This window comes from Rhincodon typus, chromosome 11 (genome assembly GCF_021869965.1).
Source record: "Rhincodon typus isolate 14 chromosome 11, sRhiTyp1.1, whole genome shotgun sequence".
NCBI classification, from domain to species: Eukaryota; Metazoa; Chordata; class Chondrichthyes; order Orectolobiformes; family Rhincodontidae; genus Rhincodon; species Rhincodon typus.
The window spans coordinates 28,903,628-28,915,743 of NC_063342.1; the positions used below are offsets into that span (position 1 = coordinate 28,903,628).

Below are 12,116 nucleotides of genomic sequence, written 5' to 3' on the forward strand. Positions count from 1 at the left end.
AGACCCTTCATCAGAAAAGGGTCTAGGCCCGAAACGTCAGCCTCTCTGCTCCTATGATGCTGCTTGGCCTGCTGTGTTCATCCAGCTCTACACCTTGTTGTCTCGGATTCACCAGCATCTGCAGTTCCTACTATCTCTGATTCAGTCTTGTTTCGATGTTGTGACAAGTTTGAATTCGGCCAATTAATTTAAAACCAAACTCAGTGATTCAAAGCCTATTGAATTTAAAAATTGATGATGTCGACAACATGAAACCAATCATATTATAAGAATTTGATTATGTCATTACGGGTATATTGAAAAATCGGAGAGAGCCAACTGCCAACTGCAAGACGGACAACTGCTACCTGCCAGAATTAGCACCATTCAGTTCTCAGAGAAAACTCATCTAATTAATCAAAGGCACCACAGTATTTTAACTCAAAGTCCTTACAGGAGAAATTACAGCAGAAATAGCAGAAGAAAGACACTTGTGAAGAACCAGAGGTGACAGAATGTTCTAGAAGACAGTCTGTGTGAACTTGGGGAGATTTATTGCTTTTTATTAATTGGGTTTATATTAGTGGGACTTGTCTTTATTTAAACAGTATTTCCAGTAGAATTTAGACCAGTTAGGGAGTAGTTCATAGTCTAGGGGGCAATTGTTGGTTTGTTATTAGTTTTGTTAAGTTGTTCATTATTGGGTTAAATAAATAAATTGTTTCTTATTACTTGTAAAGTGGAGATCAGGGATTTTCTTTCTTTTAACCACTCTTTTAATAGATTATGAGTGGAAAAGCGAGCTTTGGGTGGTTTAGGGGGTAATTATTAGAGGGGAGCTCCTACTCCTGTCACAACAGATTAGGGATTGTTTTTTAGTTTAATTATCAGAGGGGTTCAGCCATTCCCCGTCGTAACACTAAGGAAGTAATAGTAGCGCATTTGGAAATTCATAATCTAATCAAGCAGAGTCATCATGTCTTTTCATGAAAGGGAAATTGTGTTTGACTAATTCAATAGAGTTTTGTCCGGAAGTTTCAATCAGACCGAATAGAAGAGAATCATTAGATGTATTTGGACTTCCAGAAGACATTCAACATGGTATATCACAGAAGATTAAGTTGTAAGATAAGAACTCCTGGTTTTAGCGGTAGTATTTTGACATGGATAGACAATGCCTTATGGGCTTGAAATAGCAGGCGGGGATAAGAGATTATTTTTCACTTTGCAACCTGTGACCAGTGGGATTTCACAGGGATCAATGCTGGGACTGCAGCTGTTTACAGTATATGTTAAGGTCTTGAGGGAAGGAAGCAAAAGTACTGTAGCCAAAATTGCAGACAAAAGAAATAGGTGGAAAGGCGCGTTGTGAGTGGGATACAAACAGTTTACAGAGAGCTATTGGTAGGTTAAGTACACAGGCAAAAAGTTGGCAAATAGAGTATAATGTGGGGAAAATGTAAAGTTGTTCAATTTGGAAGGGAGTACAAAGGAACAGTATCATTTAAATAGGGAAAATCTATGGAAAGCTGCAACACAAAGGGACTTAGAGGTACTTGTGCAAGAAACACAAAAAGCTGGCACACAGGTTATTTCAAGGGGGTTGGAGTATAAGAGTAGGGAGGTCTTGCAAGGTGCTGGGGAGACCACATCTGGAGTAATGAGAGCAGTTTTGTTTCCTTATTTAAGGAAAGCTACCATTTCATTGAAGGCAGTTCAGAAAAGGTTCATTAGGATAATCCCAAGGGACTGAACAGCCTACTCCAGTTCCTGTTCCTTATGGTCTTATGGTCTTATTGTCTTACGGAATGCAAGTCCAGGAGGGGGAAACAGAGATTGGAAGAGTTGGCGAGGGAGCAAAAGCCACAAGTCAGAGGCCAGTAGTGGGGAAGAAGCTGCAATTCTGAGGTTGGAGAAGGGAAAGAGGCCAGAACTCAGATGTCTAGAGCGAGGAGATGTCACAACTTGGAGTCAGGAGTGAGGAAAAGGTTTCAACTTTCAGGTTGAGGAGGGGAGGAGGCAGCAATTCAGGAGTTGGGAATGGGAAGATGTTGCAATGAAGAAATCACTGAGGAAGAAGGACCATTACTCTGATGTCAAGGAGCTTTGAAGCTACCAGTTGAGTCTCAAAGGAAACAAAGTTAGAAGTACCTAATGATGTTCAACAAGAATGCAGACCCCGTCAATTTACTGACATTAAAATGAAACAGTGTTAAATGGGGTGGCTTTAAACAAGGACTTACTGTAGTTACAATCCTGAGCCTACTTACTTCTTTTCTAGAATGTTGTGATAATTGCAGTGCTTGAGCCAGCATAATGCTGCGATCACCAATTAACACCAATGAGCTTCGGTAAGATGATGTAGCTAAATTCAGCCACTGAGTTTTTGATGCTGCCGTAAAGTTTGAAATTCAAATATAATAAGCAGTTGCATGCCTGCAGTTTTTATATTGCATTTATCTCTTGGACAATATTACTTATAGGGTGCTTCTTGATTCAGTCTTACTTACGAATTTGTGTTTGAGAAACAATTAGACCAATTTCCTTGGTCTCATTGCCTGAAACATGCTTTTTAGCAACACATAACAATCTGGAAATTAGGGCAGAAACCTAAATGCTCCCCCACCGACCAAACTTCCCACATTAAATAGCATGGTCATAATGGGATGAATGGCCCTCCAGGCTTTAAATTTCCATGATTGTGTGATTACTGTGCCAGAGCAAGTATTTTTAATGAGATGTTTCCATATTTGTCACTCATCTGATGTCAAATCAACCAGTAAAACACTCTGTTAGTAGCTGTTGCAGATCCGTTGATATTTGGCCACTTGAGTGCAAAGTGCTTCTGTGAATAACATTTACAAAGGCAGATGAAGGTATTTTTGGGCATAGATCTAGTTTTCAGAATTTCCCAGTTTTGACTACAATCAAGTTTTCCTTTATTAAAATAATGTTTGTGAACACCTGAGAGTGCTCAGACCTAATAAGATAGCAGTTCCTTTAGTAATACCCCAATTAATATGTTACCTGGAAAAGGGGAGGGCGAAGAAGCGTGAAGGCCAGTAAGATGCAAGAAGATGGGGCAAGAAGATGTCTTTGAGTAAAAGACTTATTATTTCAAAGCATTCTCATGTATGTTAGCCTAAGTTTGTAGTAGCTGGAGCCATGAAACAGCATCAAAACCATAAAACAAAGCCATTACTGTTGAGCTGAGCCATTTGGTTTCTTCTTTAGAACAAGTTTAACAAGAAATCACATTTAAACAGAATATAACTAACTTCAAGGTGGCTAGTGTCTTTACTGTTGAACCAACTTCATATCCCACCTGCCCTAGAGGTGTACAATAACATCTCTAACAGATTGATTAGAAAATGTCTGTAACTTAATTCAAACAAAAAATATTGATTTTACACTTTTCTACTTGAGCTGGTATTTTTGGCTTCTTCTTTCCCTGCTTGCCCCAACATGTTTCAACTCTTTATGAAGTGTTGCTGGTCCTTTTTGATGTTTGTCATCTGTCTCCTGCTTTTTGCTGCTTTCTCTGGCAGACACAAAAACAAACTCACAAATTAAGGCCTACTAGACCACCCCCAATGCAAAGGAATATCCTCAAGAATTACTAAGCTGAGTTTGAACTATGCAAGTGCAGTTGAGGGATTGTGTTGGCACATTGCTTTTACTATTATTATCAAAGGATGTGAAACTTTAGAAGAGACTGTAAGTTGTTAGGATGGAGTAGAGGAAGGATTTAAAGTTTACAAGGAAGTGAGTCATGGGATTGCCAGATAGCATACATGCATCATTGAAAATGATATATGAGGCTTTCCTCTCCCCTACTGTTGAGGTCATTGAATTCCTTCCTGCACTTGAGCATAGTACAGTGGACGTACTGCAATCATTAATAGCTTTTACTGCTCATTCCTGTTGTCCTGCAGCAGTCTACTTAGAACTTTTGGAAAGCCTAGAAGGAACATCTGTCTCTCTCTCTCTACTTGACGGCTTTCAAAAATTATTTAGTGATTTATCAAATTAGAGTGCCCCAATTCCTCCAGCATTCCACAGTACTGTTTCAGCCTAATAAGTAGTGGAAAGATAATTATTTTACTGCAGCACCAAACTTAGCAAATCTGCCAGTAAAAACATCTCAAATTAGTCTGCAATGAAAATACTGCAAATACTGGAGATCAGAAAGAAAACTGAAAGTGCTGGAGAAACTCTGTGGATCTGGCAGCATCTATAAAGAGCAAAACAGAGTTAATGGAACCCAACTTAAGAGATATATTGGATTTGAAACATTAACTCAATTTTGCTAACCACAGATTCTAGCAGGCCTTCTGAGTTCTGCAACACTTCCTCCTTTCCCATTCGTCTTAGATGTTTTGACAGCTGCAACCGCGATATTTTATAGCAATTTAATAATTAAGTGATTGAGTTAGAAGACCAGTAGGCATTGAGGCACAAATGATGCTTTTTGTCCGTTAACCATTGTGTCACTTTGCAGTCCCCTGAGTCAGAACAGTGAAATGCCTGAAGAACAAAATCAAGAACTTATACTGGAGCCTGAAGCTACAGGAGCTGGTAAAGTTGACCTTACGTTTATTCACTTGAGTAGAGAACATATGAAAATTATTGGTACCAGAAATTTTTAACTTAATTTTAAGGGTGTTGATTTCAATATTTGCTGTCATAGAGGTGTACAGTACGGAAACAGACCCTTCAGTCCAAATTGTTCATGCCGGCCAGATATCCTAATAAATCTAGTCCCATTTGCCAGCATTTGGCCCATATCCCTCTAAACCATTCCTATTCATATACCCATCCAGACGCCTTTTAAATGTTGTAATTGCACCAGCCTCCACCACTTTCTGGCAGCTTATTCCGTACACGCACCACCCTCTATGTGAAAAAGTTGCCCCTTGGGTCCCTTTTAAATCGTTCCCCTCTCATCTTAAACTTGTGCCGTCTAGTTTTGAACTCCCCCACCCTGGGGAAAAGACCTTGTTATTTTACCCTATCCATGCCCCTCATGATTTTATAAACCTCTATATGGTCACCCTTCAGCCTCTGACTCTCCAGGGAAAATAGCCCCAGCCTATTCAGCCTCTCCCTATAGCCCAAACCCTCCAACACTAGCAACATGCTTGTAAATCTTTTCTGAACCCTTTCAAGTTTCACAACGCCCTTTCTATAGCAGGAAGACCAGAATTGGACACAGTATTCCAAAAGTGACCTAACCAATGACCTGTACAGCCGCAACATGACCTCCCAACTCTTATACTCATTGCACTGACCAATAAAGGCAAGCGTACCAAACGCTTTCTTCACTATCCTATCTATCTGTGACTCCACTTCCAAGGAACTATGAACCTGCACTCCAAGATCTCTTTGTACAGCAACACTTCTCAGGACCTTACCATTAAGTGTATAAGTCCTGCTCTGATTTGCCTTTCCAAAATTCAGTACCTCACATTTATCTAAACTAAACTCTATCTGCCACTTCTCAGTCCATTGGTCAGTTTGATCAAGATCCCGTTGTACTCTGAGATAACCTTCTTCGCTGTCCATTACACCTCCAATTTTGGTGTCGTCTGCAGACTTACTAACCATACTTCCTATGTTCAGATTCAAATCATTTATATAAATGACGAAAAGCAGTGGACCCAGCACCGATCTTTGTGGCACAGGCCCCCTGTCTGAAAAGCAACCCTCCACCACCACCCTCTGTCTTCTACCTTCAAGCCAGTTCTGTATCCAAATGGCTAGTTCTTCCTGTATTCCATGTGCTTTAACCTTGCTAACCAGTGTACCATGAGGAACCTTGTCAAACGCTATACTGAAGTCCATGTAGATCACATCCACCGCTCGGCCCTCGTCAATCCTGTTCTTAAACTGTGCTGCCCTGTAGAACTTTAGGCTCAATCATGGTGATGAAACCTTTGATGCTGCTTGATTATCGGATTCTCTGCTGTCTTTTGTATATTTAGGAACTGAGTGAGTGTCAAATCACAGCTGGGGTCCCACATTTTACCTTTCAATGATGCAGCACTAACCCATTCATTTCCCTTACTGTGCTTATTCATCCATTTAGGATGATCAGAAATAACATGCTATAGTCAACTTTGTATGAATCATTGTGCGTGAAAGCCAATATTCCTAATTCTGCAACAGGTTCAGAAAGCCAGTAGATTACTAATGAATTACGAATTACATTCTGCTTAGCTTAAGGAAATTACCAATATATGTCTTGTAAAGAACAATCTTACTCTCATTAAGAAGTGTGATGAACCTTGCTAACTCTGTAAGAACATGAAAACAAAAGCAATATATCTATATCAGCTAAAGCAGAAATCACAGATTCGAAATGCTACCAAGAAAATAATTAATAAAGTAACAAATAAAAGGGATTTGGCTTCAAATTTGTTTTAAGCTTTAAATTATAAATCTAGACATTTTAAATGTCTAGTCAGTTCAGTTGTAGAACGTAGAGTTCAGTTGATAGTATCTCTCTTTGGCCATTGACCCTTTTCTAAATTGGAATATTTGCTTTTGGAGGAACAGTTTCAGATATAATTTCAGATATTAAATTATATCAGAGGTACAGATTGATGTAGCGTGTCCTCAAAATACTTAATCCTGAATTTTGCATTTATATGCAAGCCAGTACTTTGCTGAAGCACCCTTAGCCTTCATGTGGAAGGTATAGCTATAAAGCCAGAATCTTACCATGAATGCAGGAGATCAAATCACCTGAAAGAAAGCTGAGAACTCCTATGGCAAAGACGAATGAAGGTCTATTTTAACCACATGATCGTTACAACTACAGTAGTTACTGCTTGTGGTTTTCATTACCCTCCATTTTTTGTCTTTCCAATGGATAGAATTTTGTGCCCTTTTCTATGGCAGGTTCAGCAGCAGGAAAGGAACTTAATCAGGCAGGTGGTTGGGCGGTTGTTACAAGCCAACTTCTTATGTCCAAAACAAATTACACCCATGGTGGAATGGCCTTCATTTCCTGCTGCCAGTTTATGCCAAAAGTGGCCATTTCATGTCCACTTAAGGAACTCATCCCATAACCCATTATTTTCCTAAGTAGCAGGTAAGGGATCTGCCATGCATAGCAGGCTAGGTGGGACTGTTTAGTGTTGTCCATCTGTTAAAGGCACTCACTGCTTGATTGAGGGAGTCCTGGCAGTGAGAAATGGGAGAGGCTACTGAGAATCACCCTGTCTTTCCTTTGCTGTTGACTATTTTGCTCCCATGTAACCCCATACCACAAGCCCCTACCTGCTTCTCTCACTTGTCACTGGTTCCTTCCCCTGTGAGGCCTAAGGTGGGTGTAACCACTGCCTGTTGAATACCAAAGACCTGCTATTTTCAGATTGGCTGACAGCTCTTGGGGCAGGAGTACAGCATCCTTGATTCTGGGCTGGTTGGCTGGTGGCCTGTTAAGTACATGAATGCCACAAGATGCAGCAGACCATCTTGAACAGAGGTGATGCAGGCATCTCGACAGCTCTCAGACTACTGGCCGCAGATCTCCAACATATCCAGTCGATCCAATGACTTGACTTTGTTTCTTCAAAGATGCTGCCAGCTCTGCTGACCATTTCCGGCATTTTGTGCATCAGTTTCCAGAATCAGCAGTATTTCCCTTTGTCTTTTGCTTGCTGATTTATCACAGTTATAATTTGGGCACAAAATGATTTGTTGTAGTAAGTGAAAATATATTGTTTGATTACCTTGGGCTTTACATATAAAACTGCAATAACAATTTTAGATTTTATATCAGGAACAAAGTGCTTTCATGTTAAAAGAACCGCAGTAAAACAATAATATTTCTATCTCCCTTACCGGTTGTGAGCCAAGATATATTTATGTTATTAGAAACATTTTTTCAATTGTGTCAATAAAACAAACATAAAGTAAAGAACTGCGGATGCTGGAGATTTGAAACAAAAACAGGAATTGCTGGAGAAACTCAGCAGATTTGGCAGCACCTGTAGGAAGAAACCAGATTTAACGTTTCGAATCCAGTGACTGCACTAGAAGTGTTAGTAGCTTGGAAAAAGTGTTATTTATGCTGAAGTTGAAGTCGGGGGAAAGGGAGAGGTGAGCATATAGGTGGAAATGGAGCCAAAAGAGAGAGATAGAGTGGTAGCTGTGAAAGGGATAGGTAAACAAGGAGATTATGGATAGCAGGCTGGCACAGAAAAAAAGCTGAAGAAGTGATAATAAGAGCTAAGAGTGAAAAAATGGATTAGCTGTGCTGAATGCAACGCATATAATGTGATCGTGGACCTGGGAGTACATGAGAATGGGTGACTATGCTAAAAGTAACCCATGTCATAATATGACCAGTATGGAGTGAGTAAAAAACATGGGACGATGGAATCAGGTTCTAAAGTTATTGAGCTCGATGTTGAGTCCTGGAAGCTGCAGGGTCCCCAAGCAGAAATTGAGATGTTGTTCTTTAAGCTTGCACTGAGGCTTACTGGAACATTGCAGCAGGCCTGCGACAGAAATGTTAGTGTGGGAACATGATTGTGTTTGAAGTTGTGGGAAACTGGTTACGTTTGAAGTTGCAGCCAACTGGAAACTTGGGTCATTTTTCCAGACAGAATGCAGGTGTTCTGCAAAGCGGTCACCCAGCCTGCTTTTCGTTTTCCCAATGTAGAGTAGACCACACTGTGAACAGCAAATATAGTAGACTAGATTGAATGAAGCACAGATAAATCCCTGCTTCACCTGGAAGGTGTGTTTGGGGCCTTGAATGGTAAGGAGAGAAGAAGTAAATGGTCAGGTGTTACACCTTCTGCAATTGCATGGGAGGGTGATGTGGGAGTGCAAGGAGATGTTAGGAATGGAGGAGGAGTGTACCAGTGTATCCTGGAGGAAGCGTCCCTGTGGAATGCTGGCAAAGGAGGGGAGGGGAGGGGAATACGAGTCTGGTTGTGGGTATCCATTGAAGGTGATGGAAATGGTGGCTTACAATCCTTTGGATGCGGAGGTAGGTGGAGTATTAATGAGGATCGGGGGATCCTATCATTGATATGGGAGGGAAGAGAAGGGCTGAGGGCAGAAGTATCTTCACTTCGTGGGCATCTTCACTTTGTGGACAGTAATTCTGGGGTCAAATAAAGCCATGAAATTGCACAAATTCTCTTTTCCATTTTCCTCACTGCAGTACTGCTCCTTGCCTCCAGAAAACTGTCCACGAGTGAGGATTATCGACATAACAGGCAGGAAACTGTTCAACCTCCACAGCAATCCAGAATTAAAGCCACTCAAGTCTCAATGATAGAACAAAAGCAAAGTTTCTGGAAAAGCTCAGCAGGTCTGGCAGCATCTGTGAAGGAAAAAACAGAGTTAACGTTTCAGGTCCAGTGACTCTTCCTCAGAACTGACCGGGTCACCAGACCTGAAACGTTAACCCTGTTTTTTTCCTTCACAGACGCTGCCAGACCTGCTGAGCTTTTCCAGCAACTTTGCTTTTGTTCCTAATTTACAGCATCCGCAGTTCTTTCGGTTTTTATCTCAATGATAGAGTTCAGTATGCAGATGGTACTTATCAGATGATACTCACGCAGAAACTGAGCTCAACTTCATTGTTTGCACATACCTTGGAGAAGATAGCAATGGGCTTTTCACTAAACAGCCCAAAAAACTAACATTCTATTCCAATCAATTCCCACAGCACAACACCTTCTCCCTTCTTTAGGATCAGTGGGGGATACTTGGAAATGTGGGTCACTTTCTATATCTTGGGAACTTATTCTCAAAGCTGATATTGATGATATACTTCATAATTGCCTCCAATAAGCCAAGCTCAGCCTTCAACCAATGGAAATAAAAAGATTTTGAGACCAGGATCTCAGACTCAAGACTAAAGTCAAGGTTTACTGGGCAGCAATGATCCCTGCTCTCCTATATGTTTTGGAGATTTGAGATGATCTCCAATAAACAGGATGTGTAGTTTGTATGCCAGACATTAGGCTCCCAAATTCCATTTGGTTTTGAGCAACCAGCGGGCAAGTCATTCTGCCATCTTACTACCTATGTAATGAGAATGAAAACTTATCACATGATGATTTTAATTCAGCATTAATGAGTCACAATAGGAAAATAGTTTCCTTAAGTCATACCACACTTAATCATAATGTTATCTCTTGCAGCCCGGTTTCCTGTTCTAATACAATATGAGTATCAGTGTAAATTGTGGAAGAAAATATTTAATAAGTAATACAGCCCTGCAGAGCACCTTATCTGCAATATTTTTCCATTATTTCCATAAATGAAATCATTCAAATACAAAGACCAGAGAGATTATATATATAATAGGTTAAAATATGACTTGATACTACAGAACATGAATACTTCTGAAAAGCGAGACTCATTTCCAAAGTTGCTCATCTTGCATTCATCCAGACAACCGCAAGAATGCCATGTGTAAAATGATGGGAAATCCTTTTCTATTGTACTGAATTGTTGTGATTGTTTGAGATTTAGCATTCTTGTGTTTGTCCTGATGAGTGCAAAACAAAAAGTTTAAGCAATATGTCTCTCTTCTCTGAAATATTCCTATATTTCTAAGGATATTTTAGTCCTCCTGATAAATTTAGCAATATGGTTAGCATTCTAATTTTATCCAAGCAAATTCACAGGATTAATTGTATTCACTGTACTAATGCCTTGTTGATCTCTACGCATTGTGAATTTTCCTTGGCAGTGTTTATCACAAGATTAATTTAATACCAACTGCAAAATACAATATTGAGGAATTTATATATACATTTTCCACACAGTAATGTCTCCAATTAAGTTTTGGATTGTAAGAGTGCACCCATACCACTACCTTGAGCTTTATTATAAATCACAAGTGGTTATTGCTTCACAGAAATGCTAATGTTGACCTGGTTTATGAAGCCTTAGATTTTCTGTTCTTAAGCACTGGATAAATGTTCCTGAAATTCATGTAAACATTTACAGTGCAGATACAAAAACATGAATTGGGAGCAGGAGTAGGCTCCTCTAGCCTGCTCTACCATTCAATAAGGTATGACTGATATGAATGTAACCTTGAACCTACATTTCTACCTAATAACCTTTCACTCCCTTGCTTGAGAAGAATCCATCTATCTGCCTTAAAAATATTTCTGATGTGGACGTGCCGGTGTTAGACTGGGGTGGACAGGGTAAGAAATCACATGACACCGGGTTATAGTCCAACAGATTTATTTGAAAACACAAGCTTTCAGAGTCTTATTCCTTCTTCAGGTGTTAGTGAGAGAGGTAGTATCAGACACAGAATTTATAAGTAAAAGATCAAAGGGTTACACTACTAATGAGGATGTTCTAAACAACCTAAGATGTTGTTAAATCTTTAATCGGTTAGAAGATTTTAATTGATTAATCTGTATATGTAAATCCCCAAATTCCTTTGAAGTCACTGCCCTGAGAGGACTAAAGGTTTTATCAGTGTAAAGAAGAGGTGACACTTTAGGTCAGATAATGCATGTTAGGTGTGAGGCCTTGTTCAGAATCTATTTGTGTTTTGGTTTGGAGTCAGACTGGTTTTATTTCTAAAGTAGGAATTTAAAAAACGCCACATTGACTGACTGTCTATAAATTGTATGCTTTTTCAACAAAATAGAAGGTATTCGCCCCATAGATTCACATGTGTGTGCGCACGTGTGTGTGAGAGAGAGAGAGAGAGAGTGTGTGTGTGTGTGTGTGAGTGAGAGAGAGAGAGAGAGTGAGAGTGAGTGTGTTTGTCTGTGTACGTGTGTGTGGAGAGAGAGTGTGTGTATATGGGAGAGAGTGTGTGTGGGGAGGGGAGAGAGAGTGTGATGTGCGTGTGTGAGCACGCTTTTAAGAGACAGTGTGTATGAGAGAAGATCTGTGTGAGAGTGAGTGTGTGCGTTTGTGTGTGCATGTGTGTGAGTGTGTATAGTGTAGTGGGGCCACCTGTACTGCAACATGAACCCCAAGATCCCGGTTGAGGCCACCCTCATGGGTACCAAACTTGGCTAAAAGCCTCTGCTCGGTGACTCTGCGTTGTGTATCCTGAAGTCTGCCTTGGAGGATGTTTACCCGAAGATCTAAGGTCGAATGTCCTTGAATGCTACAACAACAGATGA

At 40.2% G+C, this 12,116-nt stretch overlaps 1 protein-coding gene across 5 annotated transcripts in view; it reads left to right on the forward strand.

The window, feature by feature from the left end:
- The window catches only part of LOC109912917 (E3 ubiquitin-protein ligase DZIP3-like), a 127,202-nt gene that overhangs the window by 55,884 nt on the left and 59,202 nt on the right, over positions 1 to 12,116 (forward strand). For all 5 annotated transcript variants that reach the window (XR_007263233.1, XR_007263234.1, XM_048602981.1 and 2 more), the window contains one exon: positions 4,481 to 4,557. Coding sequence is in view for 3 of the 5 variants with exons in the window: in XM_048602981.1 (XP_048458938.1) it covers positions 4,481 to 4,557 (77 nt within the window). In the remaining 2 variants the exon portion in view is untranslated. The remainder of the gene's footprint in view (positions 1 to 4,480; positions 4,558 to 12,116) is intronic.